This window comes from Denticeps clupeoides, chromosome 5, assembly GCF_900700375.1.
Source record: "Denticeps clupeoides chromosome 5, fDenClu1.1, whole genome shotgun sequence".
Classification (NCBI taxonomy): domain Eukaryota; kingdom Metazoa; phylum Chordata; class Actinopteri; order Clupeiformes; family Denticipitidae; genus Denticeps; species Denticeps clupeoides.
Window position 1 is genome coordinate 24007795 of NC_041711.1, and position 25533 is coordinate 24033327.

The window sequence follows — 25533 nt, forward strand, 5'->3', positions numbered from 1 at the left end:
ATTGACGTATTTTATTTTTACACACTCTTTACATTATTTTTTTTCATTGACCTACATTGTGTGTAAAGCTTTTGTACTGTTGGCTTATTGGTCTAGTGGTATGATTCTTGCTTTGGGTGTGAGAGGTCCTGGGTTTAAATCCTGGACAAGCCCAATGGCTTCTCTCAGCTACCAAAAACTTCTGATTACAGGTGCAGAGTAACAATGTACAAATGCTTCTGTGATACTGTGCAAAATAATGCTTTTATAGGAATGTAATTGTCACAACCTTGGTGGCATGACGAGGCAGGTGAATGGAGATGATGACGAAACTGGACAAGGAAGAAGGACACAATCACATGGGTGAAGAACAGGACAGGGGAGACATCCTAAGACGTTGGTGAACATGTAATATCAAAGACCTGACGGCCAACAGAAATGAAAAGGGCAGCTTTATACATTCGACACAGGTGAAAACGATTAGGGAACACTACACAGGACTAACATGTAACCCCTTCCGGACCGGACCGTGACAGTACCCCCCCTCTTAGGCACGAGCGGCGGAAGTCCTGCACAGACGGCTTCAGTGATCATTCACGGTCATTGATAGGCTATGAAGTCGTGTGGTGTGTGACGAGTTGAGCCAAAATTGAGCCGTGGAATTTGAGTGTGAAGCAACCAACGGCAGAAACCGCATTGGCCTTAGCAACCCACTGCAACACAACAAAAAGACACTGCCAACTGACTTCACAGAAGCCTGCCTAAGAGCAGGAACACCCTCACACACACGCACACCCAGCCATTGGTACGTTGCTAATAGTGGGGTGTTTACCACGGTACTTGTTGCATCTCGCCTGTTATTTACATTTACATTTACGGCATTTGGCAGACGCCCTTATCCAGAGCGACTTACAACGTGCTTAAACAAGGGTCTGCGTCACAACGTTATCTGATATTCTCTTGATATTCTAGTATAGCGATTCAACAATAACTAAAAATACATTTATAGAAATGTATTTGCTAATACAATGTTGGATAGTGTAATCTGCTCTGCCCCATTACCACAGTTTTGGCATAGCAATGAGACCCGTAGCAGGCTCCTCGATATTAACCACTGGTTGTCGGAGTGTTGTCAAAAAAAGAAAGTGGGTTAATTAATAACTGGCCAACATTTTGAGGGAAGCCTGGTCTTTTTGGTCGAGATGGCATCCACCACAACTGGGTGGGCACCACTCAGTTATTAAAAAAATCTGGCTCATAGTCTTATAATCTTTATATATATATATATATATATATATATATATATATATATATATATAATAGGACCTACTCATGAGGGTGGTCACACATTTTGTTCTGACCTTTGGTTTAAATATAGAAGACATAATCTCAGATCATTTCCTTATTGCTTTTAAAATATGTCTTAGACACAATAAAATAAACTCCCTGTGCTATAGAGACAAATTGCTCCTCTCAAAAGGAAGATAGTCAGAGATATAAAAAAAACATTTTAGACCTTGGTAAAATAATCACATGTACTCGCTTAAGCAGACCAGCCAGAAATTAGAATGTAAATGGCGTCAAAGTAAATTGATCGTATTCGAAATAGCATGGAAGCCTGAGCCTGAATTAATTAAACTAATCTCATTGTCAAATCAATGTACTTGTGTATTAAATCCACTTCCTACAAGTTATAAATCCTATCCTTAAAATTATTAATTTGTAACTTAGCACTGGCCATGTACCAAGTTTGTTCACGGTAGCACTCATTAGACCCCTGATTAAAAAAACCTGATCTTGATTGCAGTCAGCTTTCAAATTATATACCAATATGCAACCTTCCGTATATATAGAAAATTTCAGAAAAAGTCATAGCTCAGCAGCTGTGTGCATACCTAGACAGCAACAACATTCATGAAGAATATCAGTTGGGATTTAGACCTCATCATAGCACTGAGACGACATTGATTAAAGTGATTAATGACCTGCTGTTGGCAACTGGTCAGTGTTGCATCTCACTGCTTGTCCTGCTTGACCTTAATACAGCGTTTGACCCTATTGAGGTTAGAGAATGTTGTTGGGATTAAGGGAATAGCCCTCCTATGGTTCAGATCATATTTGAAAGTGAAGTGATTGTCATTGTGATACACTGCACCACAGCACATGGTGATACAACAAAATGTGTCCTCTGCTTTTAACCATCATCCTTAGTGAGCAGTGGGCAGCAATGACAGGCCACCCAGGGAGCAGTGTGTGGGGACAGTGCTTTGATGCCAATGCATCACTAAGGTGATGTAATAAATGTAGAGGACCAATTTTATTGAGGGCACCATGTGCTGTGCTTGCTGTGCTTCACAATGACAATCACTTCACTATGCTGTTGTTGTTGATGTTACGTGGTTCATTGTAGCAATAGATTTGTTTGTTCAATAAAACCCAAAGACATTTCTGGATGATGTTCCGAGTTTTCCTTTCTTAAATTATAAGGTCACTACACCTTTAAGATCACGCCAGCCTTATCAGGGCTCTTAGTTTCGTAAACTCTAAATTCTATAGAAATCGAATGAGAATTGCTGGTGTCTTCCTCTTGTAAGTCGCTTTGGATAAAAGCGTCTGCTAAATAAAGTAAAGTAAAGCTCTTGGTCAGTGATCAAGATCTTTAGTAATCACAAATAATTCTGTTGACCTAGCGGTTAAGGAAGCGACCCCGTAATTAGAAGATTGCCGGTTCAAATCCCGATCTGCCAGGTGCCACTGAGGTGCTACTGAGCAAAGCACCGTCCCCACACACTGCTCCCCAGATGCCTGTCATGGCTGCCCACTGCTCACTCAGGGTGATGGGTTAAATGCAGAGGACAAATTTTTCTGTGTGCACCGTGTGCTGTGCTGCTGTGTATCACAAATGACAATCACTTTTTTCTTTATTCGCACGTTGCTAAGAACAGTATATTATTGACTCCTGATGAAGTGTCAAACACCTGGAAATATTAATAAATGACTGAAATCACATGCTTATTAATTAATTCACAAATTATTCATAACCACATATTTGGGCCCAATTTACCCTATACTTTTTTTCCATTAGATCAGGGGGCGCCAGGGATCAAATACTATTAAATATACTATGGAACTATACACACACTGAATGAAAAGTACCTCTTGATCAGTATTAAAATACACTACTACAGAGCCATACCCCAGTGTATAATGTTTTTATTGCTATTTGAAATTCTGTATTTATTCCACAATCAAAATATTGCCCTATTCATAGATTTAGGGTTCGATTTTTCCATACAATAATCCAGAATGTAACCACATGTTAAAAAAGAACTACATCAAAGGACTGCATATCATAGATTTTTCACAAGATTTGTCACTTAAAATACAAGCGTGCTAATGTCGTAAAGCTAAAGCTACAAGCTAGAATGCCACTAGGTAGTTGTGTGCCTCCATCAATCGATTTCTGCGGCTCTGCAGTGATGCTCTTTTGTTCCCAGTGTCACAATCCTCTTTCAGTAAGTGTTCCAGAGGATCCTTTTCCTGCAGCAATTGTAACATCTCCCTCTGCAGCTGCAGAGCCGCCTCCTGAAGGAGAAGGAAACGTACTACCAGTGGGAGTTGGTCTGACAGTCGTTGGTTTGCAATCTAAAAAGATAAAATGACATTTTAGTATGCTGAGCACTACATTTATATTATTCTGTGCAATATTTCATATGGTTTGTGTGCTCTCTGATATGTTGATTCCTGGAGTTATGGCTCATCAATTAACTATTTGCAATCAAGATTCTTCAGACCTGAGAGGAATGCTGAAATTAACTATATATCATGATAATAGCACTATAGAAAACATTTGCAGCTTTTATCAGACGCCCTTATCCAAAGCTATTAAAAACCACTAGTTTAAGGTACAGCCCCTTGGAGCAAATCTTGCTCAAGGACACAATGGTAGTAGGTTGGGTTTGAACACTAACAATAATAATTTATCATTTATGAATTTAATTCCTCACTTGGTAGTAGGATTTGAGGTGCAACATCATCTCTGACAGTGTGGCCTGGTTACTGTGTATCAAACTGTATACTCGAGGGTAAGATGGCGGCCCAAGTTCCTCTTGTTCTTCATTCTGTTTTCTAGCCATCAAGCTCTGGCTGTATATGCTGTCCTGTGTGTAGATGAGCATCTCCATCTTAAACTGCAATCTCAGAGTGGCTTCAGCCATAGCCTCTTTCTCCATTTTAATAGCCTCAATTTTAGCCTGCAAAAAAAAAAAAAAAAAAAAAGTCAAATGCATATTTATTCATCTTGGTTGTCACATTCCTAAGTCTAGGGGGTGACAAGGGTGTGGAGAGGAGAAGGTCCACTTTTACACACACAATCAAACAAAACGAACAAACAAACGAACAAACGCAGCTCCTCGTCCAGGCAATGGTCATCTCCAAACTCGACTACTGTAACTCTCTCCTGGCTGGAGCCTCTGCAGTCACCATAAAACCACTCCAGATGATCCAAAATATGGCAGCCCGTCTCATTTTCAATCAGCCAAAATACACCCATGTTACACCTCTTCTTACCTCCCTCCACTGGCTCCCGGTAGCTGCTCGCATTGAGTTCAAATCCTTGATGCTTGCCTACAGGGCTGTAAATGGAACTGCGCCCTCCTACATCAACACACTACTACCTAGATACACTCCTACACGCTCTCTCAGATTGGCAAACGAAAGGAGACTAAAAATTCCTTCTTCACGGGGTCTCCGATTCCAATCATGTCTGTTCTCCGTTGTTGTCCCTGGCTGGTGGAACAACCTGCCCTCCTCCACACGACTAGCCGAGACTATCACCACTTTTAAGAAGAAGGTGAAAACCCTCTTATTCCAAAAATATTACAGACAAATTTAACACATACACATGCATACACATTGAACAAACAAATACAAAATGTATAAATACATTATAATTTTTCTTAGTCTAGCACCCAACACTCTCCGAGCATGTTCTTCAATGACAAGTCTAAGCCTTATCAGGGCTCTTAGTTTGTATACTTGATATTCTATAGAAATCGAACGAGAATTGCTGGTGTCTTCCCATTGTAAGTCGCTTTGGATAAAAGCGTCTGCCAAATAAAGTAAAGTAAAGTAAATTTACAGTGGCCTAACAATACAACAACGTGAAGGAAGGGGTGGTCCAGAGGGGATAACTGAAACATGCACAAAAGCTTCTCATAAGCATAAATTAGACATATCTGTTTACAAGAGCAAACTAACATGCCTTAAATAATGTAATTAGAAAACAAATTACAGCTTTTCATAGAATAAAATAGTAACTTGCTATATTAATGACTGCGATTTATTCTGTAGCACAAAAAGCTATTATTACCTTTGATGCCTTAAGGAGATTTGGAAAACCAGGAAAACTATTCTGTGCCAGCTGGTGAAATGCTTTTCTGATGATGTCTAGTTAGGACAAACAATCATCAATGAATAAGCTGTACACTATAATATATGGTATAAGACCTCTTTATGCAGCTATGGAATTTACCTGATATCTCTTTAACGCTCTGGATGGCTGGTTCCTCCAACTTTTTGATCTGATCCTTTATCAACACCTCAAATGTTTTGTAGTTGATAAATCCAGGAAGCTCTCTCCCACGATATTGTTCTTCGTAGTTGTAGATCTCCTTTTCAATTCTTTGGTTGACTATTACAGGTAAAAAAAACTTTCGTTATGCTGAACTAGGTCAGGGTTCAGTTAAAAAAAAAAGTGCGGAACAGCTAGCGGATTTTAAATTCTTACATGCATCTCCTGACATATCCAGATGAGCTTTCCACTTTTGAAACTGGCCGCGGAGGGCGGAGAACACATTCAGGTGCTCAACGTTCTTTAGAGCTTCCCCACATGCTAGATGCTTGGCATCTTGAGTAAAATCAGTGACTTTCTGAACAACACAGAGACAACACAGTATATTTTGATATATATACGAATAATTGTGTCAACCCCTGTATATTATAAAGGGAAAGGTTAATTGAGAAAAGTGAACACTGGCTAAACTTAAAAAAAAAAGTAATCTGTCACACCTAATATTTTAGCATTGCCATAATGTAAATAAAAAGGTAACAGCAAGTTTGAATGATTTATTTACATTATGGCAATGCTACAATATTTTTTTTTTTAAACTTTTAACTAGTGTTTACTTTTGACCGTGTATGGATGCACTGAAAAAAGTAAAACATAGCTGTTTGTTTAATGTGTTTTTTGTTTTGTTACAGTACATTAAAAAAAATACTACTAATTTATGCTTATCAGTATTTTTTTTAACTTTACTATAATCTACTGACAGCAGGTTTGTTTGGTTTATTCACATATGGCATTATGGTGTGACAGATTACATTTTTTTCTTTTTTAAGTTTAACCAGTGCTCACTTTTTTCACTGTAGGCTGCTAGGTTGTGCCAGTCACAGTCAGACTTGGGCTATAGTGTGAGTTTTTTTTTTTTTTTTTGCAATTTATTTTGCTTTAGGGAAGCTTTTGCTCCTCAATGTAATCATTTTCATTATTATTTCATTCATTATCTATTTATAGAGATATTTGTAAGTAATGTAAATAATGGTTTGTAAAACCATAACTAGCTCTGAGAAACTAGTCATAATATTGTTCTGACGAATGAATATGTGAATGACTCACATCAATCAAGAAGGTCATTTTCTCTCTAGGTTCAGCAGGTGGTCCCAAACCACAGCGTTCCAAGTCCTTGTCTGTCTCTGCAAGCTTGGCCTCAATCTGTTCCTTTAGTCTTGGCAGGGATCTCTAATAGTAAATAAAAAAATACACAAGAATGCAAAATAACTGACTGATAGGAGGCATTTTTGATAAGCAGAATTTTTTTTTTTCCTGTACCTCAATATGGTGTACCAGCTCCAAAGTGAGCTTCTCTGCCAGTTTTGGGATAGTTGCATGACCTTCATTATAGAGCACACTTCAACACAAACACACACACACACACACACACACACACACGTGCATTTTTAAACCTGCAGTTTAAAAGCAGTTAATTTGAGGTTGAAGTTAGATTTTTATTAAGTAGATGATAGTTGTGAGTTCTACTATGTTACTTAACATTCTCATAAATATAAACATGTAACATTCTTATTGCATGAGCAGTCTTTAGACATTCTTTAGATGTTACATATGTAGAGCGATTAAGTGCAAATCTTCTTATTAATTTCGTATCCATTTTAGTGTTTATTGATATCGGAAAATCTGTAGCATAAATCAGACCTGAACTGTGTGTGATCTTGGAAGAAGGCCTTTTCTTTGTCTGAGGCCTCGACCAGTGTGAGCCGATCCAAAATGTCCTTTTGCCCACGACAACGCACAATCATATACCCCTTGGTGAGCTGAATGACATTATTATGAACAATGTCTACCACAGTTTCCTCTGTGCCCTTATCCACAAGATCAGGCTTTGTCAGGATACCTGAATAAAACAAAGGCCACAAAACATTAATAATGTGTGTGACTGCATGAGTGTGTGTTACAGCAACGTTACTCTTCTAAATGTGTGTGAGTTTGAGTGTGTGCTGACCTAAAGTCCTCTCCCCTTCAGGGTCCACTTCCTGGGCCATTTTTAAGGCTTCTGTTGTTGCAATGTCTACATTGCAAGGAACCACTACCAGGTTGATGGTTTCCTGCTTGTTGATGAATTTCTTGATCAACCTTTTAATCTGAAACAGTCAAATCACAAATTGTAGACCAAATGGAATGACATGGATAGTATGCACATTTCTTATAAAAAAGCATCAAAGAACCAACCTATCTGTGTGAAAACTCTAAATATCACACTGAAACCCCCCCTCCATAATATTAAAAATAAAATGTTCAAATACTATAACAAAATATATATATAATCTTCAAACACATAAAACCTTTGTTTTACGATTTCTGTAACTTATTTGTCGCAGGGAGTAAGTTTTTTTTTTTTTTTTTTTTTGCACCGAACAAAAGCATTCAGGATATATCAAGTGCACTGAACTAATAGACAGAGATAAACGTACGTTTCCTGAAAGCTAAGGTGAGTAAGTATGACGAAGTGTACGTAGTTGTCAACAAGGATGAGAGACGTGGAAAGACCGGTATGATCACTGGGTCTAAAACTGTTGGCAGCATGGTGGGGCAGAGCACTGGATTGTGGACAGGTGAGTGTGTACAGGTGATATCTCAGATATCACCTGCCCTGGAAATACCACTGAAGTGATTAGGGAGATTGAAATGCTTTCCAGTCAGTCATTCTTATAACTCTCTTGATCACCAAATAACCAAAGCTCACCTGGTCACCAATGTCCTCTGGTTGCCCTTTGACTGCTACTCTAGCAATACCTGGGAGGTCAATGAGTGTTAGGTCAGGTATGTCAGGGGAGGAGATCTCCAGAGAGATGAGTTCATCACTGATGCCCACACCAACACCTGCCATTTCATCCTGGGCTGTGTAAGAATAAGGTCACGTTTAATTCTGAATAGTCATGTAAAGCCCTATGAATAGAACACAATAGAAAAGAAGATGTGGCTATTGATATTTCATCACAATAATTAAATTATTGTAAAATCATTAAAATTAATGAACACACCTTGTCGAATCATTTCTTCTACATTTTCAGGTATTTTGATGTCCTCCTCTTTGCCCTGATAGCTGATTCTGCCATACCAGCCTTCATCCTTTGATGTTTTCTTCATCTTGAGCTCCAGTGGGCAGCGGGTGACAATGCCTAATGGCCAAACAGACATAGAGGACAAAAGCATGAAAGCTTCAAATTTCTATAACATTTTGCATAGTCTCTTACAGAGTGACTAACAATGGGTCAAGTGTCCTGCTCAGTGACACAATGACAATAAGTGGGGCTTAAACCTGTAGCCTGATTGTGGAATCATTTCAAATTTGAGAGGCCCCCTCCTTAATTTTTTGCAATCATTGCAGTGATTCAGTGTTTTCCACTTTCGTTTTCTCTAGCTCTCCTCCTCCACCCTTGCGTGCACGGTTGCTTAGCAACTGCAACAACGTCATCCTCGCGCATGAAGAAAAGCAGGAAGCGAATCATCTAAACTGCCAAGCCGGACAAACCAATTTCGCAACCTGATCCCCTTTACTTGAGGGATTGATAGTGTAATGTACTATTTTCCGTGGATTAAACAATGAGAATAGTGCAGGTTTGAGAATAGTTCGGCTGCGTGCTCACCGCTGCCCCGCGGCAGAGCGACTCCGGACAGCGCCTCCAGCACGGAGCTCTTTCCCGAGCTCTGGTCTCCAATCACCGCGATGGCGGGGAGAGCCAGGTCCTTCTCCACCCCCAGCGAGCGCAGGGAATCGATCAGGTCGATGCATGGCCGCACCTTTTCCTCGTATTGCTGGTTTAAAGAGCTCATCTTCAACACCCGTGTTCGCAGCGACTAGGTGCCAGCAGCTTCCCGCTTGTGTTCTGCGGGGCGAACCGCATGTGCAGCACTTATGAACAGTCTGTAACAAGGTAGTTCAGGAAATAGAAACCAACGAGTGTCATTTAAGTTTCGTTTCTACGCAAGTGAGTACGTATCAGTAACCATTTCAATGTAGAATTATTAGTCATTACTTTGCAGATTTGTACTCTGACTATGACCATCGAAAGATTGGCTTAAATGTCAACTTGACATTTATTTAAAAAAGAATCATAGCCACTATCGTGGTGTTTTTCTCTGTAGATGCAGATGTTATTCACGTAAGCTTTTATCAGAATCAGAATTGCATTGATTGGCCAAATATGTGAGCGAACACAATTTAATTCTGGCCAGTGGTGTGTCAAGCACTTCATTCCTCGTCACTCTTCGTCCTCCTCTCCGTGCACCCGCCTCGTCATGCCCGCATGGACGTGACAGTGTGGTCAAATTTGGTCTCTAAAATGTTCTGTTAACTATGTATTTTCTTTTGTATTGTTATACTATTGTGCTTGACACACCACTGGCCAGAATCAGAATTGCATTGATTGGCCAAATATGTGAGCGAACACAATTTAATTCTGGCCAGTGGTGTGTCAAGCACAATAGTATAAAAATACAAAAGAAAATACATAGTTAACAGAACATTTTAGAGACCAAAATTGACCACACTTTGTCACGTCCATGCGGGCATGACGAGGCGGGTGCACGGAGAGGAGGACGAAGAGTGACGAGGAATGAAGGACGCTATCACCTGACATCAGGAAACAGGAGTTTAATGGTGACTCACAGGGCAGGGGGGACATCCGAGACGTTGACATTGGTGAACACGGAACATAACGTTAAAGACCTGACAGAGAACAGCGCAGCTTTATACAATTGACACAGGTGAAAACGATTAGGGAACATTTCACATGACAACAATGAAACTCCGCTCCGGATTCCGGACCGGGGTAACCCCTTTTCGGACCGGATCGTGACACACTTCAAGAATTACCATTAAATTAGTTCTCCTGCACCATTTGATTATGCACTTTAGTATTGTTGTTGTTTTTTTTGCATTTTTCAACTCACTGTACTGTTCATTCTTAGAACTGACTGATGAGGTGCCAAAACATGGGACAGCACACTGGATTGGAGTGATCTTGATATCTGATTCGCATTGCAGTCCATTAAACACCTATACACACACACAGGTTCTAATTACGCCTGTGGGGACATACAGTGTGCTGATGCCACCTGGTGGATCAGGGGCACTGTGCCATCATAGAATCTGTACTTTTAGTATCATGTAGAGAGCATCTTTTGATTAGCCCTCCACAATGTCTTTGCGCTTTATTAGTGCAGGTCTTTTTTCAGCATTACACATGTTTTTACAGTCTTCCTAATAAAACTCACACTTGATCACCATTCAGTTCAGAAACAACACCTGACTAATTTCACATGGCTCTACCACTCACAGAAATTTATTATTAACGATTCTTCAACAAATAACCAAGAATAATATTTTGGTTGCATTTGTCTAGTCTGAGGTCTTGTGTAGGTCTTACTTCATTGCAAGTTCACAAACTTCTATGCACCTGCGCCACTGTTGTGATAGGACTATAGTCAGTACATTTTGATGGAATAATGGAAAAGTAATGTTTTGGTTGGACATATGCAGACACATTCCTTCAAGCTTTTTAGCTATCTTTGCTGATCACTGGAGTTAACGTCTTCATTGCCATATTCATCATTACTTCAGTTTAAAAACTATTATTCAGACATGCCCACCCTTACACACACACACACACACACACACACATACACTTGCTCTAATTCTCTCTCTCTTCCTTTCCCATACTCACTCACACAAACACACACCCTTCCTGACATTGAGGTCTGTTTCCTTCCTTTGCCCAAAATCTAAGTGCATGTCATAACTGTGTGGATATCGTGCTATGTACGAGTTATGTCCTTCAGTATTTGTGTGTGTCTGAGACTGAAGATGAGTGTGTGTGGTGTGTGAATAGGTTTCATGCTCACTTGACTGTGACATAACTCTCATTACCAGGGTAGCAAAGTGTGCAACTCACACAGGAGAGTGCCAATCACATACAGTCCCAGAACACTCTGCTCTCCTGCATCAGTGCCCCTGCCACCTCTGGTAGTTTGGAATGGACAAAACAGAGATAAATCGGCCGCAGATAAATGCTGTTTATATATTCTGTCACATATATGCACACAAAAAATCCAGAAGACATGTCAATTTGACACAAACATAGGGTTACCACAAACACACACACACACACACACTGTCCTTTGTACAGATTGGGGGCAGGAAACCCTGCCCTCCATGCTACATAAGCCAGTAGGCTGGTCCACTTCTATTAGACTGTAAATGTAAAAATAAAGATAAAAATAACAATCCGAAATCAACGTCAGTCCAATATTTTATTTATTACTTTAAAATGCTCTCGGGGAAGCAAATTAAACTGGAATGACGCAAGTGTGTCACAAAAGCAGAAAAGTGACAGCTCGTCACATCACACTTAACCTCCAGCCTCAGAGGGATTCAGGCTCACAAGTGTGAGGCATTCCACTCACTCATCAGATACCAAAGAGCATAGTCCTCCTTCATTGCCCCACAACAGTAGATCTCTCTCATCTTTTTTTTTTCTTTACCTTGTACACACATATGTGTGTGTGTGTGTGTGTATGTACTAGGTAATCAGATAGATAGATAGATAGATTTAAATGAACCGCCATACAGCAAGCCCTATGAATTATGAAACAATGACTTTTTCCTCCATTTGTGTACAGACAAAAAGTAACAATAAGGAAGCAGACCTTCTGGTGCGAACAATGTTGGAACGCCTTGCAGATGATGTGTGGTTGATAGCATTAAGTTAACCGCATATGTACACAAACTGCATTCACATATGTGATCTGGCATGTCTCAGTTGCAATGGCTTGTGCGAGAGTTGTAAGGTAAAATATACAAACACACATTGCCAAAAGTGGCCTGAAGGCATAATATCCCCATTGTGAGCCACCGAGTGTGTTTAGGTGCTGCATGTCCGTATGGCGTCGCCACATTGTATGTCTTCCTCTCCTCCCAGATCCGTTTCTTAGGACAAAAGAGATTGTGTGTTTATTTCTGCATGTAGGTATGTTGTTTTCTGAATTAGTGGTTTACATCTTTGTTATACTGCAAAAACACATACACATGCCGTTTCACATTTTTAACTGGACCTTGCCAATCTTGTCATTTTGCTTTAAAAAAGACTGAATGGGGATGGGGATGTGTAGCTTCTAACTGATAACAGATTGTGTCTGCAAGCTCACAGCACATGTGCACATGAGTTACTTTTATGGAGACAAATGTGATAAGAGTACACAACTGACATAGGACTTGAGTTAAACTCAGACACATGGATTCCATTACTGAGAACTCACTAATGCAGCATAGAGATAATAGGGAAAGTTTCCTTTAGGGCACAAAACCTTCCTGCTTATGCTCCTTCACCCACATCCAACCCCCCCCCCACACACACACACACACACACACCGTACAAATAAATGTGTGACAGCCAGAAACATAAACATGAAAAGCACAGGCTTATGTAATGGACAAAATATTTCACTTAAGGACCCATAGTATTTGTTTTTACATTTTGGGCTTATTTGTTGCAGACCATTGATGTTTGCTATCACTGACATTTATGTGGATTACAAGTTGTATATATTTCATTTAATACATAGTATTTTCTGCAGTAAATTTCATTTTCATTTTAAAAGCTATATGTTTGCTTTCTATCCTTAGAGATCTAGTAAAACAGAAATCCTTGTGACGCACACACATATATAGGTGCACAGTATGCAGCGTAATTTATGGCAGCTGCCAGCATGAGTGTTTCTGGAAGAGAAAACACAACCTGTGAAAAGCGTCTCTGGGACTGACAGTCAGATGTTTAGTTAACCTTTTCCCTGGCACCATCTTCTAACGGCCTTTTTGGGGTGCCGTAATTATGTGTTTTTTTCTGATACTCATTGGACATTTCTCTCTGACATGTTGGAAATGTCCCCCAACTGCAAATATACATTCCATGGCATTAAATTGGAACCTTCTGCTCACGAATAGGCAAATTCATGACAGAGCCTGAACTCTCATTTATACATTTTTTTTCTGCCACACACACAGACTGTAGAAGACAGGGGAATGAGGTACATAATAAAACGAGTTAATGTTTTCTTTTCAAGCATATGATTGGGTGTCATCAAAGTGTTGATAATTTGAAACATATTTAATGAATATGAATATAAAGAATAAACAGTCTCTTAAGATCACAGGAAAACAAATGCATAATGCAACCTATAATTCACAAACTCCAACTAAGTGACAAAATGTGTGTGTAAGTCTAAATTAGATACATATGTTCACAAATATGCATATTGTGAGCATTTCCATGATCTTTTCCATTCAGAAATCACAAATTCCTCTCCAAATGGTGATGTCATAAATTCCCCACCTCTGATGAAAGTTGATCCTCATAAGTCCACTGTAGACGCTTAAAAGCTCCCTCATTCCTCTCCCTTCCCTGCGCTCCATGCCTGTGCTAGTCACCACCAAGCAGCTAAAAGCTCTTTCACACACAGATCCCTTTGATGTAGGTGAAGATAGCATTTTACAAAAAAGTGAGAAACAAATGCAAGTGAAGTCTAACCTATGCTCACATTGTGACTTTTCAAATGAACAACAACTTAACAACAACAAATTAACAACAACAACACCGCTACTACTACTAATAACAATAATAATAATTATTATTATTAATAATAATAATTCAGATTATGTTACATTTTACATTTACAGCATTTATCAGACACCCTTATCCAGAGCCACTGCATCAGTAGTTACAGGGACAGTCCCCCTGGAGCAATTTAGGATTAAGTGTCTTGCTCAATGACAGTTAGTGGGGTTTGAACCTGGGTTTTTTTAATCATAGGCGAATGTGTTACCCACTAGACTAGTACCATCCTTGAAATTGTAGTATGGGAGTAAATGGTAGTAAAATGTCTGTATCATTATATGTTTTTTGCATTTTATCCCTGATTCATTGTATTTTCTTAGTTGCTCATTGTAATTATTAGCATTAATTAGCATTCACTTTCACTTTTTACTTTCACATAATTATGTAGTTTGTTATTTTACCATTTTCTGTTTTTGTATGTAAGAGTCAGTCTCTCTTTCTCACACACACAGACACACACACACACACACACACACACACACACTTACAAGCATATGTGCAAGGCCTCAACCACTACACACACACCACACAGACAGACACAGTTGGATTGCTGGGTGCGGCAGATTGTGGATAATTCAGGATTAATTGCATGCTTGTTACAACAGGGAACCCATATGTTTCAGAAATCAGAGTATTCGTTTTACTTCCATGTCTCTTTTTGTTATGTCATTTTTTTCTACTATCACATGTTTCTACAATCACACGAGTACACGTAGTTATATATGAAATGTAACTATTTGTCTGCTTATTTCAGTTCAGAAGAGAGACGTCAAGCTCATTTGAATCGCAGTTCAAAATACTTAAAAAACATATGCTATTCACATTTAATTGACAAAGGAGGACCAAATGAATGCATGCGTTCTGTCAGATTTGATTCCTTTTAAGTGAAAATCAATAACGATAAACGTTGGCTTTCAACTCACTGTTAGATGCTGAATTTTATTTGATTGACTTTATATTTATCTTTATATTTGTTCTTGTTTTACTTTATTTTAAGAACTGGTTCCTTTTTTCTCTGCACAGCACTTTGGGTCCTATGAGGTCACGTTAAAGTGATTTACAAATTAAATTGGTATGCTATGGTAATAAAAGTGCATTTTGCAAATTTACCAAATTAAAGCTTGTGTCAAATCAAAGTTATAAATGGAGAATATGTTGAAATGCTAATGCTGGTCATTTCAACACTTTGTTATGTTGTTTGGCAAAATGTATAACTTTATAAAATCGACCACAGGATGCAGGATTACTGGATATGAGGTGGACTAAAAATTTGACACCATTATCAGCATTACTGCTGTGTTAAAATGGCCATGTGCCTAAATGATCTAGGCAGCTCTGATGAAATTGACCAGTGTTACATTAAAGATTCTGGGTTTGATGCATTGATCACAATATAGTGCTGCATTTTCTGAAGGCAAAAAAGAACAGTTAGCTCTTTGTCCCTGTGAGATGAGAGAAGCAGCGCAGGCTTCTCAAGGTGACTGTCATTTAACACAACACACTCACAACAACAACGGCACCAGATCTATCCAAATGGCATCTCCTGTGTGATCACAGGCTAGGACTCCACACATGCACTAATACACATGCAGCGCAATTCACATACACACATTGTACAAATAGTACAAACATAACTGGCAAATATCATTCAAGGGCTCCTCCCAATTTTAATCTGTGAGTCAGTTTAATTAAGTTTATACTTATAAATATAAAGAAAGCCATTGTCACAAAGCTTTATTGGAGCCAGAGCCAGATTCTTCTCCAGAGAACAAACTGAGAGTAGTTACAGTAGCAAGGAAAACTCCCTGCTAACAGGAAGAATCCTTGAGCAGAACCTGACTCAAAGGGGGGGCCATCTGCCTCTTGTTGGCTGGGAACTACAGACCCCTTGGAGGAAAAGGCGGCAGAGAAGAATAAGAAAAAAAATAAAATGATGTTCCAGTTCAAAGGCACATGTCAGTGTGGGGTTTATTTTTTCTGCCATTAAAAAAAATGCCAATATAAAGGAATATTCTTTTAAATGTTGATGTTAGGGCAGCACTTGCCAGGGGGTGCGCTTGTGACTCTGGGGAATATTTTTTTTTGCTGCAGGGAGCAATAAGAGCACGCAGTATATATGAAGTGCAGTGAACAAACCAGAGATCTGCATACTTATCAGAATTGCATACCCTTGGGTAATGCATGTATCTTGTGATCACGGTTGTGTTTTGGTTGTGTCTTTTATTCTTAGAAAGTGGGGGACACTGTGTTAGGGGAACACTTATATAACACTTCAGTCAAACCCGCACTTAAATAGTCTAAGCAAAGTTTAAATTTTCATTCATTTTCATGACTAGCATAAGTACTGTACATTGCAAATGTATAATGGATTGTTTAACTGCTTAACTAACTTCTTTAAATGCTGCAGACTGCTTAGTTGTGGGAAAATGAAGTCAATTTATTTGATGACTCAAAACTGCCACACATTTTATGTGTTTGGGTGTGTGTGTGTCTGACAGGAGATGGTAAGAGTCATCGGATGATCTCTATGTCTGTAACTCATATGTGTGTGTGTGTGTGGTGCATGTGTGTTATTACTTTAATTGTTTCCAAACGATTTGGCCTGTGCTCTGAACTGAAACCACACGTGAAACTCCCATAATCTGCTGGTCTAAGCCGCAAGTGTGTGTGGGTGTGTGTGAGTGTGTGTGTGTGTGTGTGTGTGTGTGTCTGTGTGTGCCACAGAGCTCCTAGTGTTCCTAAAATCAAAGCCAGAACCTCCTGCCTGTGTGTATGTCTGTGTGTGCACGCGTGCACATGGTACAGACCTCCCTGTGTTCCGAAAATCAAAGCCAGAGCCTCGTGTATTTGTGTCTGTGGTATTTACTTTTCATTCATACTCCCTCACTGAGCAGGATCGGATATTGCACGGATATAAAACACAATACCTTTGCTAACCTCTGCAATAATCTACAGGAATTTCAGTGCAATAATCTTATTCAAACTATTCATTGAATGTGATTCCCTTATTAGGTAACTGTAATATTTGACATTGGCAAAAAGACTATAAGTTTCAGTAGCCTAGAGACAAAATGCTTGAAATTCACTGGACTGAATACAGGTTAACTCCCTTCAAGGTTCATGGGATCACTTTGAAATTATGTATGATTTTAGATAAATTATTTGAAAGTGTAAAGAGCGTCAGTATCAGTGACAAAATAAAGATACACCATGAAGAGGTCTAGTGTGATTAAGGAATTCACCTGCCACTCACCAACAGAGGAATGAATTATAACCATAAGATGAATTTCTGAATTCATGCTGGACACACTACATTCTGACCCCATCTGTGAGTTGCAGTCAAGTTGTTAATTTAATGTGTGTGACATATCTTTTCATCTATGAAGACTAAACTGTGTGCAGCACGACTGTGTGCTGTATTGTTCTCCTCAACCCAAATACACACCTCAAACTCATCCTGTGCTCATCAGTCTAAATTCATCTTAGACACACAGTCTTAGTGCCTCCACCCTTTCCGTTCCATTTAGCATTGTTCTTATTCCAAGCTTGGTTCCCACAATTAATCATCAAGTTTAGCAATGAACACTGTGGCTGAATATAGGTTGCAAGGGTGGTAGTAGCCTAGTGGGTACCACTACTACCCAAACCTACTACCATTGTGTCCTTGAGACACTTATAGACCTTAGTGTCTCCAGGGGGACTGTCCCTCTGGATAAGGGTGTCTGATAAATGTCATAAATGTAAATGCATGTTCACATACACGTAACACAGACATGGAGGTTAAAGACACATTAGGATTCTCTTTGTTAAATTTCTGTGGAAGAATGACTGAACACATATCTTTATTGAACAATTTTGTTTTCGAATGAATAAATGGTCAAAATGTATTATAGGCCACCACCCTCCTACGTGATGTGGATCGCCACTTGGACTTGGTAAAAATGTGTGTATTGACAGAACCGGCTGTTTATTGACACTGATGCTGCTGTCAATGCTTCCATCTGTACTGGCCCCACACACTTAGATGCTAAGAGCATATATGTGAGAATGCAACTCGTTAATTAGAGCTCAGCATTCAGCACAGTGATACCACAGACTTTCTGAAATGATCGTAACCTGCAAACTGACACCTTTCCTCTGCAAATGGGTGTTGGAACTTCCCAAGGGACAAATCCCCAGTCAGGAAAATAGCCTCTCCTTTGACACAGACCAAGGAGATTAGCATATTTCACTTCAGTTATCTGTAATAACCTTCTGCAATTTCTGGAATCTGCTTTCCTTAGGAAACACCATATTTGTTGGTTTCCTGTACTGAACATTGAGCAAAATCCAGCTATTTTCAATAGGTCACTTCTGCAAGACCTTCCTTACTTACAAGAGCCATTATCCCCTCAGCTGAGGATAACTGATTCTTTTCCTGCAAACACTAGTTTAAATGATTTAAATCTTGAGCTAAATATAGAGAGTTGTAGAACTCACTAAAAGCCTCATGTAAATGTCTCAATTTATGTGGTATGTCTATGTATGTGTATTGCTCTGCTTTGCTTCAGAGAAAAAAAGTCAAAGACACTCTGACATGTGACATTTTAATCAAATTACATGATTAAAGCCATCCGATTCATCCAGTTAAATTGATGCAAGGTGAGAGTTTTTCAGAACAAACACAAAAAAATAAAACATTTAGAAGCTACAGAAAACCCAATGTGTGACAAATCATAGTTTTCTTTGTCACTGGACTCACAGAATAAACCCATGTGAAAAAGTAAGGTTAGAATAACCTATCAGTAAAACTCCGAAAAACAGAAAGTTTTCCTTCACATTCATACCTAAAAATAACTTAACCTTCAGTCTGTGCTTATAACAGAATCTCTTTAAAATTGAGTATTAGCTTTGACAGTTCCAAAAGCCTCCAGAACGGAGGCCTAATTTGTTTTATAAAAAAAAAGATTCTGTATGCTTGCAGTTCTCGAGGTTCAGCATATAACTCTTTGGATTCCGTGCAATTACATTTGAAAGAAGAAAGATCACTTTATCAAGTGAGTGTAAACACATTACTCACATCAGCTCCCAGCAGCAGCCTAACATCATAAATGCTGTTCTCAGACTTCACTTAAAGTTCATTTATATCATGCCCGTAATGACACAATTGTGTGCCCTCGGTCCTGGAACAATGTCCGCACTGGATCCTTTCTCCACCAAAGTCCCAAAACTGATCTAGTCCAGCCAGACCAAGTCCACCACTACTCTGAGTCTAGTCTCCTTATCAGGTCTCCATAGTCCGGTACCAGACCCAGTCCTAGACCTGCAGACTCCCTGAGCCCTCTGTCAATCAGTCATTGTTCCATTTCTGAACAAAATGGCAGTTTGCTGGGCGGGGCTTGCTGGGAAACAGTAGAATGGCTAACAAATAGCCAGAGGAAAATTTTCTGAGATGAAGGGTTGAAAGTTCAGACTTTGTAATAGATGTTAGCAGGACTCTGGGGGGGCATTTCTTGCACAATATACACCGGATGACCATAGTCACCGCTCACCTTCTCATAGTGTGGGCAATACATCCCATCTGCAGATTGTAATGGAAAAATGATATCGCTGGGCTCGGAACCATTGTTATTGCTTCCAATGTGGCTGTGCTTGGGTGTTGCCAGTGTACCGAGTGACATCTGGGTAGAGGTGTGGGTGGAGTGACTGATGTGGCGTCGGTAAAGGAGCACCACCAAAGTGACGATGATTATAATAAAGATGAGAGCTCCACCGGCCACACTGGTGTACAGGATAACTGGAGAAGCAGTAGAACCTAATGCTGGACCCTCTGCTGGCTCAGTGTCTGGAAATAGAACAAAAGCATTAGAGCGGTATAACACAAAATAATTACATTTTATTAATATTTATACTTATGATGTTTTAGATATTGTGGTAGATTTAATTGGGTTATGGGATCCACTAAAAAAGTAGTGCAAAAGCTACAAGGTCTTACCATCGATGCTGATCACTTCATTTTTCTTATTGGAAGAGTCTATAAGGTCTGGGTGGTACTGTATGGGTGGATGTCGTGTGGGGTTGACTTTAGAGACCGGATCAGCGGGATCTGTAATATAGGCAGTGTTGTAATAAGCAGAGGACAGGGGGAAGAGGAGTCTATCTTGTTCCATCTGTACAGTCTGTGCTGAGACCAGACAGCTGGTACAGCCATAGGAGCCGAATGCACATGACATATCAATTCCTTGGAGATCCTTACTGCATGCACACACACACACACACACACACACACACACACACAAACAAACCTGCAGACACTGCTAAAGCATCATGCAAACACACCCACAGACAGGCAAATGCTAAAAACCCATTTACAACATTTAGCAGAAAATTCAATTTGAATGAATTTAAAAAAGTGGAACTGAACACACACACACTTACTCTGTCCTATTCTCAGGATCATCTTCATAGATTTGCTCTTACACACTCCACCCTCGTGGTTATCAATTCCTTCCAATGAGCTGTTGGATGTGGCTGCAAAATGAAATAATCAAAGATTGTTGGAGACCAGTTAGATATGACTGTTACATTAAAATATTTGGAATATTTGTTGCTTTTTGTTTCTGTACTTTCTTTATTTCATTGCCATAAATATTTAAGATAATGTTTAATCCAATGCACCATTATTGAGCATGTTCACACATTATTCAAAATGACAACAGAAAACCCCTCAAGCCTAAACATTTTGATTACTCAAAAAGGAATACATTTATTTATTATTTTAAAAAATTGTTTTTGTGGTAAAAAAAAGTAAAAAAGGAAACTGTGACTTAGAATGGCTTGTGGCTCGTAAGCAGAAGGTTCTGTCTGAACTGTTTCTACTCTAAGACACACAAAAGAAACGAAGGGTAATCCCCTCATACATTCTCTTTTACACACAAGTGCACACACAGGATTACTGCTGTCAGACGTAGACCTCTCAATGGACCCACATACATACTCTAACCAACAAGAGAGAAGGAGTGGGGGTTGAAGAAAGATAAGCCAGAACTAGACAAAGAAAACATAATAGTTGGAAATAGAGAGAAACAGTACGAGCGAGATTCAGGAAGTTAAAGAAACGCAAAACCAGAAGAAAAAAAACAGACAGAGAGGAAGACTTTTAGTAAACGTCCCATTTCCCTTCGAACATTCCCACATTACAGCTCTGACCTCGTCTTTCAGCCTCACTGGAGCTCTTACTCACTTCCTGTGGCACACACACACACCACCTCAGGCCAACAACCACACACACAGTGTTACAAGCCAGACAACACAGCAACAATACTAAGCAGCAATGGTCAGACACTTTCACACAAGCACACATTTTAAAAAGAATGAACAACAGAACAAATACCAACACTAACAGCACCACGTGCACGCCACCTTAGTACAAATTAAATTAAATTTACCGGCCAGTTCACATTATTTTGTCTCTCTTTTTTACTTTCTTCTTCAGCTCCACCCCTGCCCACAGACCTACACAAATCACTACCTTATACACATGTCACAGACAGTTAGGCAAAGGTTCTACTGCCACGAATGAAAATAGCCCCCCTCCCCGCTCCCTTTCACTCTCTTTAGGTCAGTAACTCGGCCCCAGGCTGGAGGCCACACTGCCTTTAAAAATCCCATCATCCTCTCTGTCATTCTGTCCATTTCTGGAGATGCATGCAGGGAAATGGAGCATAAAAATTCTTAGCCTCACACAGCCTGTCCTTCAGAAACGTGCCATTTCATTTTGAAGTGGGTGTGGTTATTAAAGTATTATAAATATGAGAATATTTGTGAAACCTTTGTTTTATACAACATGTCTAGTTATTCAAGCGTATAAAACCTACGTTTAAAATCAAATTAAAATAAATCCATTTGGGCTTACCACTACATTCATTTTCCTAAAATTATGTGAAATGATCTGACTGAAGCTAGCAAGTGTGAGTCTGTTTATGTCTTTTGGTGTAGAGGGTGTGTACTCACAGATGATGTAGTAGTTTTTGCCTTTGCCAAACTCTAATCCCCAGAGGTTTGGGCTGAACTCCTGGAACTTGAAGGTGAATTTGACATCTTGCTCTGGTTTGTCACAGTTCAGCAGGGGCGTGCGATCTTTGGGCACACGGCAGTTCTCTAGATCTTTCTGGTCCACCAGGTAGACCCGGAAGTACTCCACTTTCCCCCTGTCGATAAGTCCTGTAATGCGGGGGCAAACCACATCTAATTTATCCCCAATTTGGGGATAAAGGATCAGCCCTCGGCCTGGAACGAACCTGAATGGAACACGTAGAAACATTAGTGCTTAATTATGCTTACAATTTTTTTCGGTCTAACATATTTTTGGAGGTCATCATCTCACTCTCTCTCTCGTTCTCACACTCGCAAAACACAGAAAGAGAGAGTGAAATGAAATCAGCTTAAAACATTATGCACGTCATTGAAGATTGGAATGAATTACGCTCGATTTAATCAGATTACACAGGTCATTGAGTGAAACGATTACAAATTTTTAATGTCATATTTTGGAAACCAGAGCCTGAAATCATTCTGACTTAGTGACGATTAGTGGACAAAATAAATGCAACTGAAAAAGAATTAAAGCCTGGAAATGATGATGATGATGATGATTTTAGGAAAGGCTGTAAAAAGAAAAGAATTTTGCCATGAATGCAGCCTTTATTACCTACGGCCAAGTCTCCATTGGTCTTTCTGTGCTATTGAACGTTCTCATATTCTCGATGAGCGCGTCTCAGTCGCTCGCCGTCTCTCCCTGTCATCCCGATCCCACCATGTCCTCCTATCTTTCATAACCTGCTAAATACATTCTTTCTCCTCCCGTCTCAGTCACGTCGTTGACTCGTCCACTCACTCTGCATCACTCATCTAGGCCTGTTAGGACCCCCGATGGCCACCCCCACGTCTCAGGTTTATGCACTCCTGTGCCTGCTTGGACAGTCTCACCGGGCATTTTTTTGTTGCCCCCTTCTTTATCTCACCGTTCCCATGGCACCCTACACAAAAACCCCCAGGCCATTTCGCTTTTTGCCCTCGACACTTATGCCTGTAAACTCTCCAAGGGGGCTGAAAGTAAAACGGGGGGCTATTCCTGCTGCCACCCCCCCCCTCGAAATACACAAACTGTGAAAGCCTCCCGCGGCGCTGCGGCCTGGGAGGGGGGCCGGGGGGCCAGATTGAGTTCTCAGGCCGGCGCACCTTTTGTTTCCCCCGAGCAGAGCGACAAAACGGATTAGCCTGGTAAACCGGAGCTAGAGATACTTCCAACAAAACGAAGGGATTAGAAAAGCCCATCGCCGTTCCTGCCCCCATCCCGGCACGTAGTGCGTGCTTCGCTGGACACGAAAAGATAACGGGATGAGACACATTAGCAAAAAAGAGAAGGGGAACTTCCTGAATTTGCATCGGCAAGGCTGGTGAATAATGATGGGAAAGGCGCCTGCCGCGTCGAGCGTTCACGTTGAACGTTAATTCCCACCATGTCCAAATGGCGGAGCGCGATGATGATGATGGTGGTGGAGGTGTGTATGTGTGTGGGGGGTGTCGGGCCCTGACGGAACATTTGTCCCAACACCACATCAAACAGCAGCGAACTCGGCCGAGCACCTCCGTAAAAGTCGCTGCTCCGTACGGATCTGACCGAAGAGGGGGGCGTCCGAGAGGGGGCGCTGTTCTCCCCGCTGCCGCAGCGAGAGCGGCCCGCAGCTTCAGGTCGTTTCAGTGTCGAAAGTGGGTGCTTTATAATGGTAATTATGAAAAAAAACCTGAGGGCTTCTAGTTCTGTTTTTTTTTTTTTTTTTTTTTTTTTTAAACGCTGTTAAACGCTCGCCTAGCGTGGGCAAGGAGGAGGTAAAAGTACCTCACCTCGCCTCGCCGGTCCTTCACGGGACGCGAACTTATCACGCAGAGCCGCGATGTTTCAAACCAAAAACCAATCGTCATTTCACACTGTGGCCTGTAACTGTCACAAACCACCATATTCACTGCGTTTCACTGCTATCTGTTTCCTACAGTTAGTAAGTATTTTAAGGCGTACGTGTCTTAAACTTACTTCGTGTTTGAAGTGTTCCAATATATCGACTCCAAAATGATCGATTCGGCCAGGTTGATTCGGAAAATCACGAGCAAAACCCCAACATATCCCATCCAGGCGGAGGCCGTCATGGTGAACCCCAGCCGCGCCGAACGCGCTTTGTATGTAATGTCCAAAAATCTGTCACGCAGAATCCCTCAGCATCCCCACGACCACGCAGCTCGCCAGCACGTCCGCGGCCGTGTTCCGCCACGCAGGTGACAGTCCAGAGGCACACGCCGTTTCTTCGGAATCTCCACAAGTTGTCGCATCAACCGGCGAAATTATTTTGACTAAACTAAAAAAAAAAACTGGCGTGCAGCACAGACAACTTCTAAAAGTTAGATAATAAAAGAAGAAAAAAAAGGAAATAACCCAGAGGAGCGTCTCGCCGTGGGACGGCCAGCGGGGAAGTGCGGGCAGGACGGCGGTGGCGGCGACTTAAAGAAAGCCGCGGGGTCTCGCGCTCAGGCCACGCCCACCGCGGCTCCTTTATTCCAGTACCGAGGTGAGACCCCGAAATAAACGTCGTGACCACTGCGAGGTCGGCCATTAGTTGGGAGCAGCTGGTTCACGGAGAAATAAACTGGGTTCACGTTTTTATAAAAAATAAAACGTTTTAGAGTTTTTATAGAAAAATACAAAAATCAACAACCGTGGAATTTTATTCTGTTATAGCTATTATACTGTATGAATTATAGCTATTACGGTTTCATAACATTATTAACAGTAGTAGCCTAGTGGGTAACACACTCGCCTAAGAACCAGAAGACCCAGGTTCAAACCCCACTTACTACCATTGTGTCCCTGAGCAAGACACTTAACCCTAAGTTGCTCCAGGGGGGGACTGTCCCTGTAACTACTGATTGTAAGTCGCTCTGGATAAGGGCGTCTGATAAATGCTGTAAATGTAAAAAAACACGAATAATTATTGGTTCACATATTACCTAACCCTTCAAAAGAAGTTAGTAGAACAGGAACATCTAATTACTGAATTGATTTTCTTTTTAGCGTGTAACAAATGGTCTTTTTTTTCTTCTTCAAACCGGGCGTGGATTCTCCTCGCCGTGTTAGGGCCGAAATAACGTCAAAACGAAGTGTTATGTTTGCGACCAACTGTGACGCGGTGTGTATTTGCAGCGCCATCAAAAGGGGGTAAATTCGCGGCCTCGGGATAATTGGATCGGCCGTCATTTGATTTCCGATCTCCTGAC

General features: G+C 40.5%; 2 protein-coding genes across 4 annotated transcripts; both read right to left on the bottom strand.

Annotated features, from left to right (window-relative positions):
• Positions 1 to 3177: 3177 nt before the first annotated feature.
• Positions 3178 to 9783, bottom strand: mxb (myxovirus (influenza) resistance B). 3 transcript variants are annotated; one of them, XM_028979136.1, is made up of 13 exons: positions 9592 to 9783; positions 9202 to 9479; positions 8596 to 8733; positions 8298 to 8452; positions 7557 to 7695; positions 7250 to 7448; positions 6869 to 6947; positions 6656 to 6778; positions 5768 to 5909; positions 5513 to 5671; positions 5351 to 5427; positions 3987 to 4232; positions 3178 to 3624 (listed from the first exon to the last, which is right to left on the bottom strand). In XM_028979136.1, the coding sequence occupies exons 2-13, from the start codon at positions 9386 to 9388 to the stop codon at positions 3400 to 3402; spliced, it is 1869 nt and encodes a 622-aa protein (XP_028834969.1). In that variant the 5' UTR covers positions 9389 to 9479; positions 9592 to 9783; the 3' UTR covers positions 3178 to 3399. The 3 variants fall into 3 exon arrangements, with proteins under 3 accessions (XP_028834969.1, XP_028834970.1, XP_028834972.1); XM_028979137.1 differs by lacking the exons at positions 9202 to 9479; positions 9592 to 9783 and having other exon boundaries at positions 8298 to 8500; positions 8596 to 8714; XM_028979139.1 differs by lacking the exons at positions 9202 to 9479; positions 9592 to 9783 and having other exon boundaries at positions 8298 to 8447; positions 8596 to 8677.
• A 9749-nt stretch (positions 9784 to 19532) lies between these two features.
• On the bottom strand, positions 19533 to 24745 carry LOC114790486 (ephrin-B2a-like). The gene is made up of 5 exons (XM_028980588.1): positions 24299 to 24745; positions 22219 to 22505; positions 20644 to 20736; positions 20201 to 20311; positions 19533 to 20050 (listed from the first exon to the last, which is right to left on the bottom strand). The coding sequence occupies exons 1-5, from the start codon at positions 24409 to 24411 to the stop codon at positions 19674 to 19676; spliced, it is 981 nt and encodes a 326-aa protein (XP_028836421.1). The 5' UTR covers positions 24412 to 24745; the 3' UTR covers positions 19533 to 19673.
• Between the last annotated feature and the right edge of the window lie 788 nt (positions 24746 to 25533).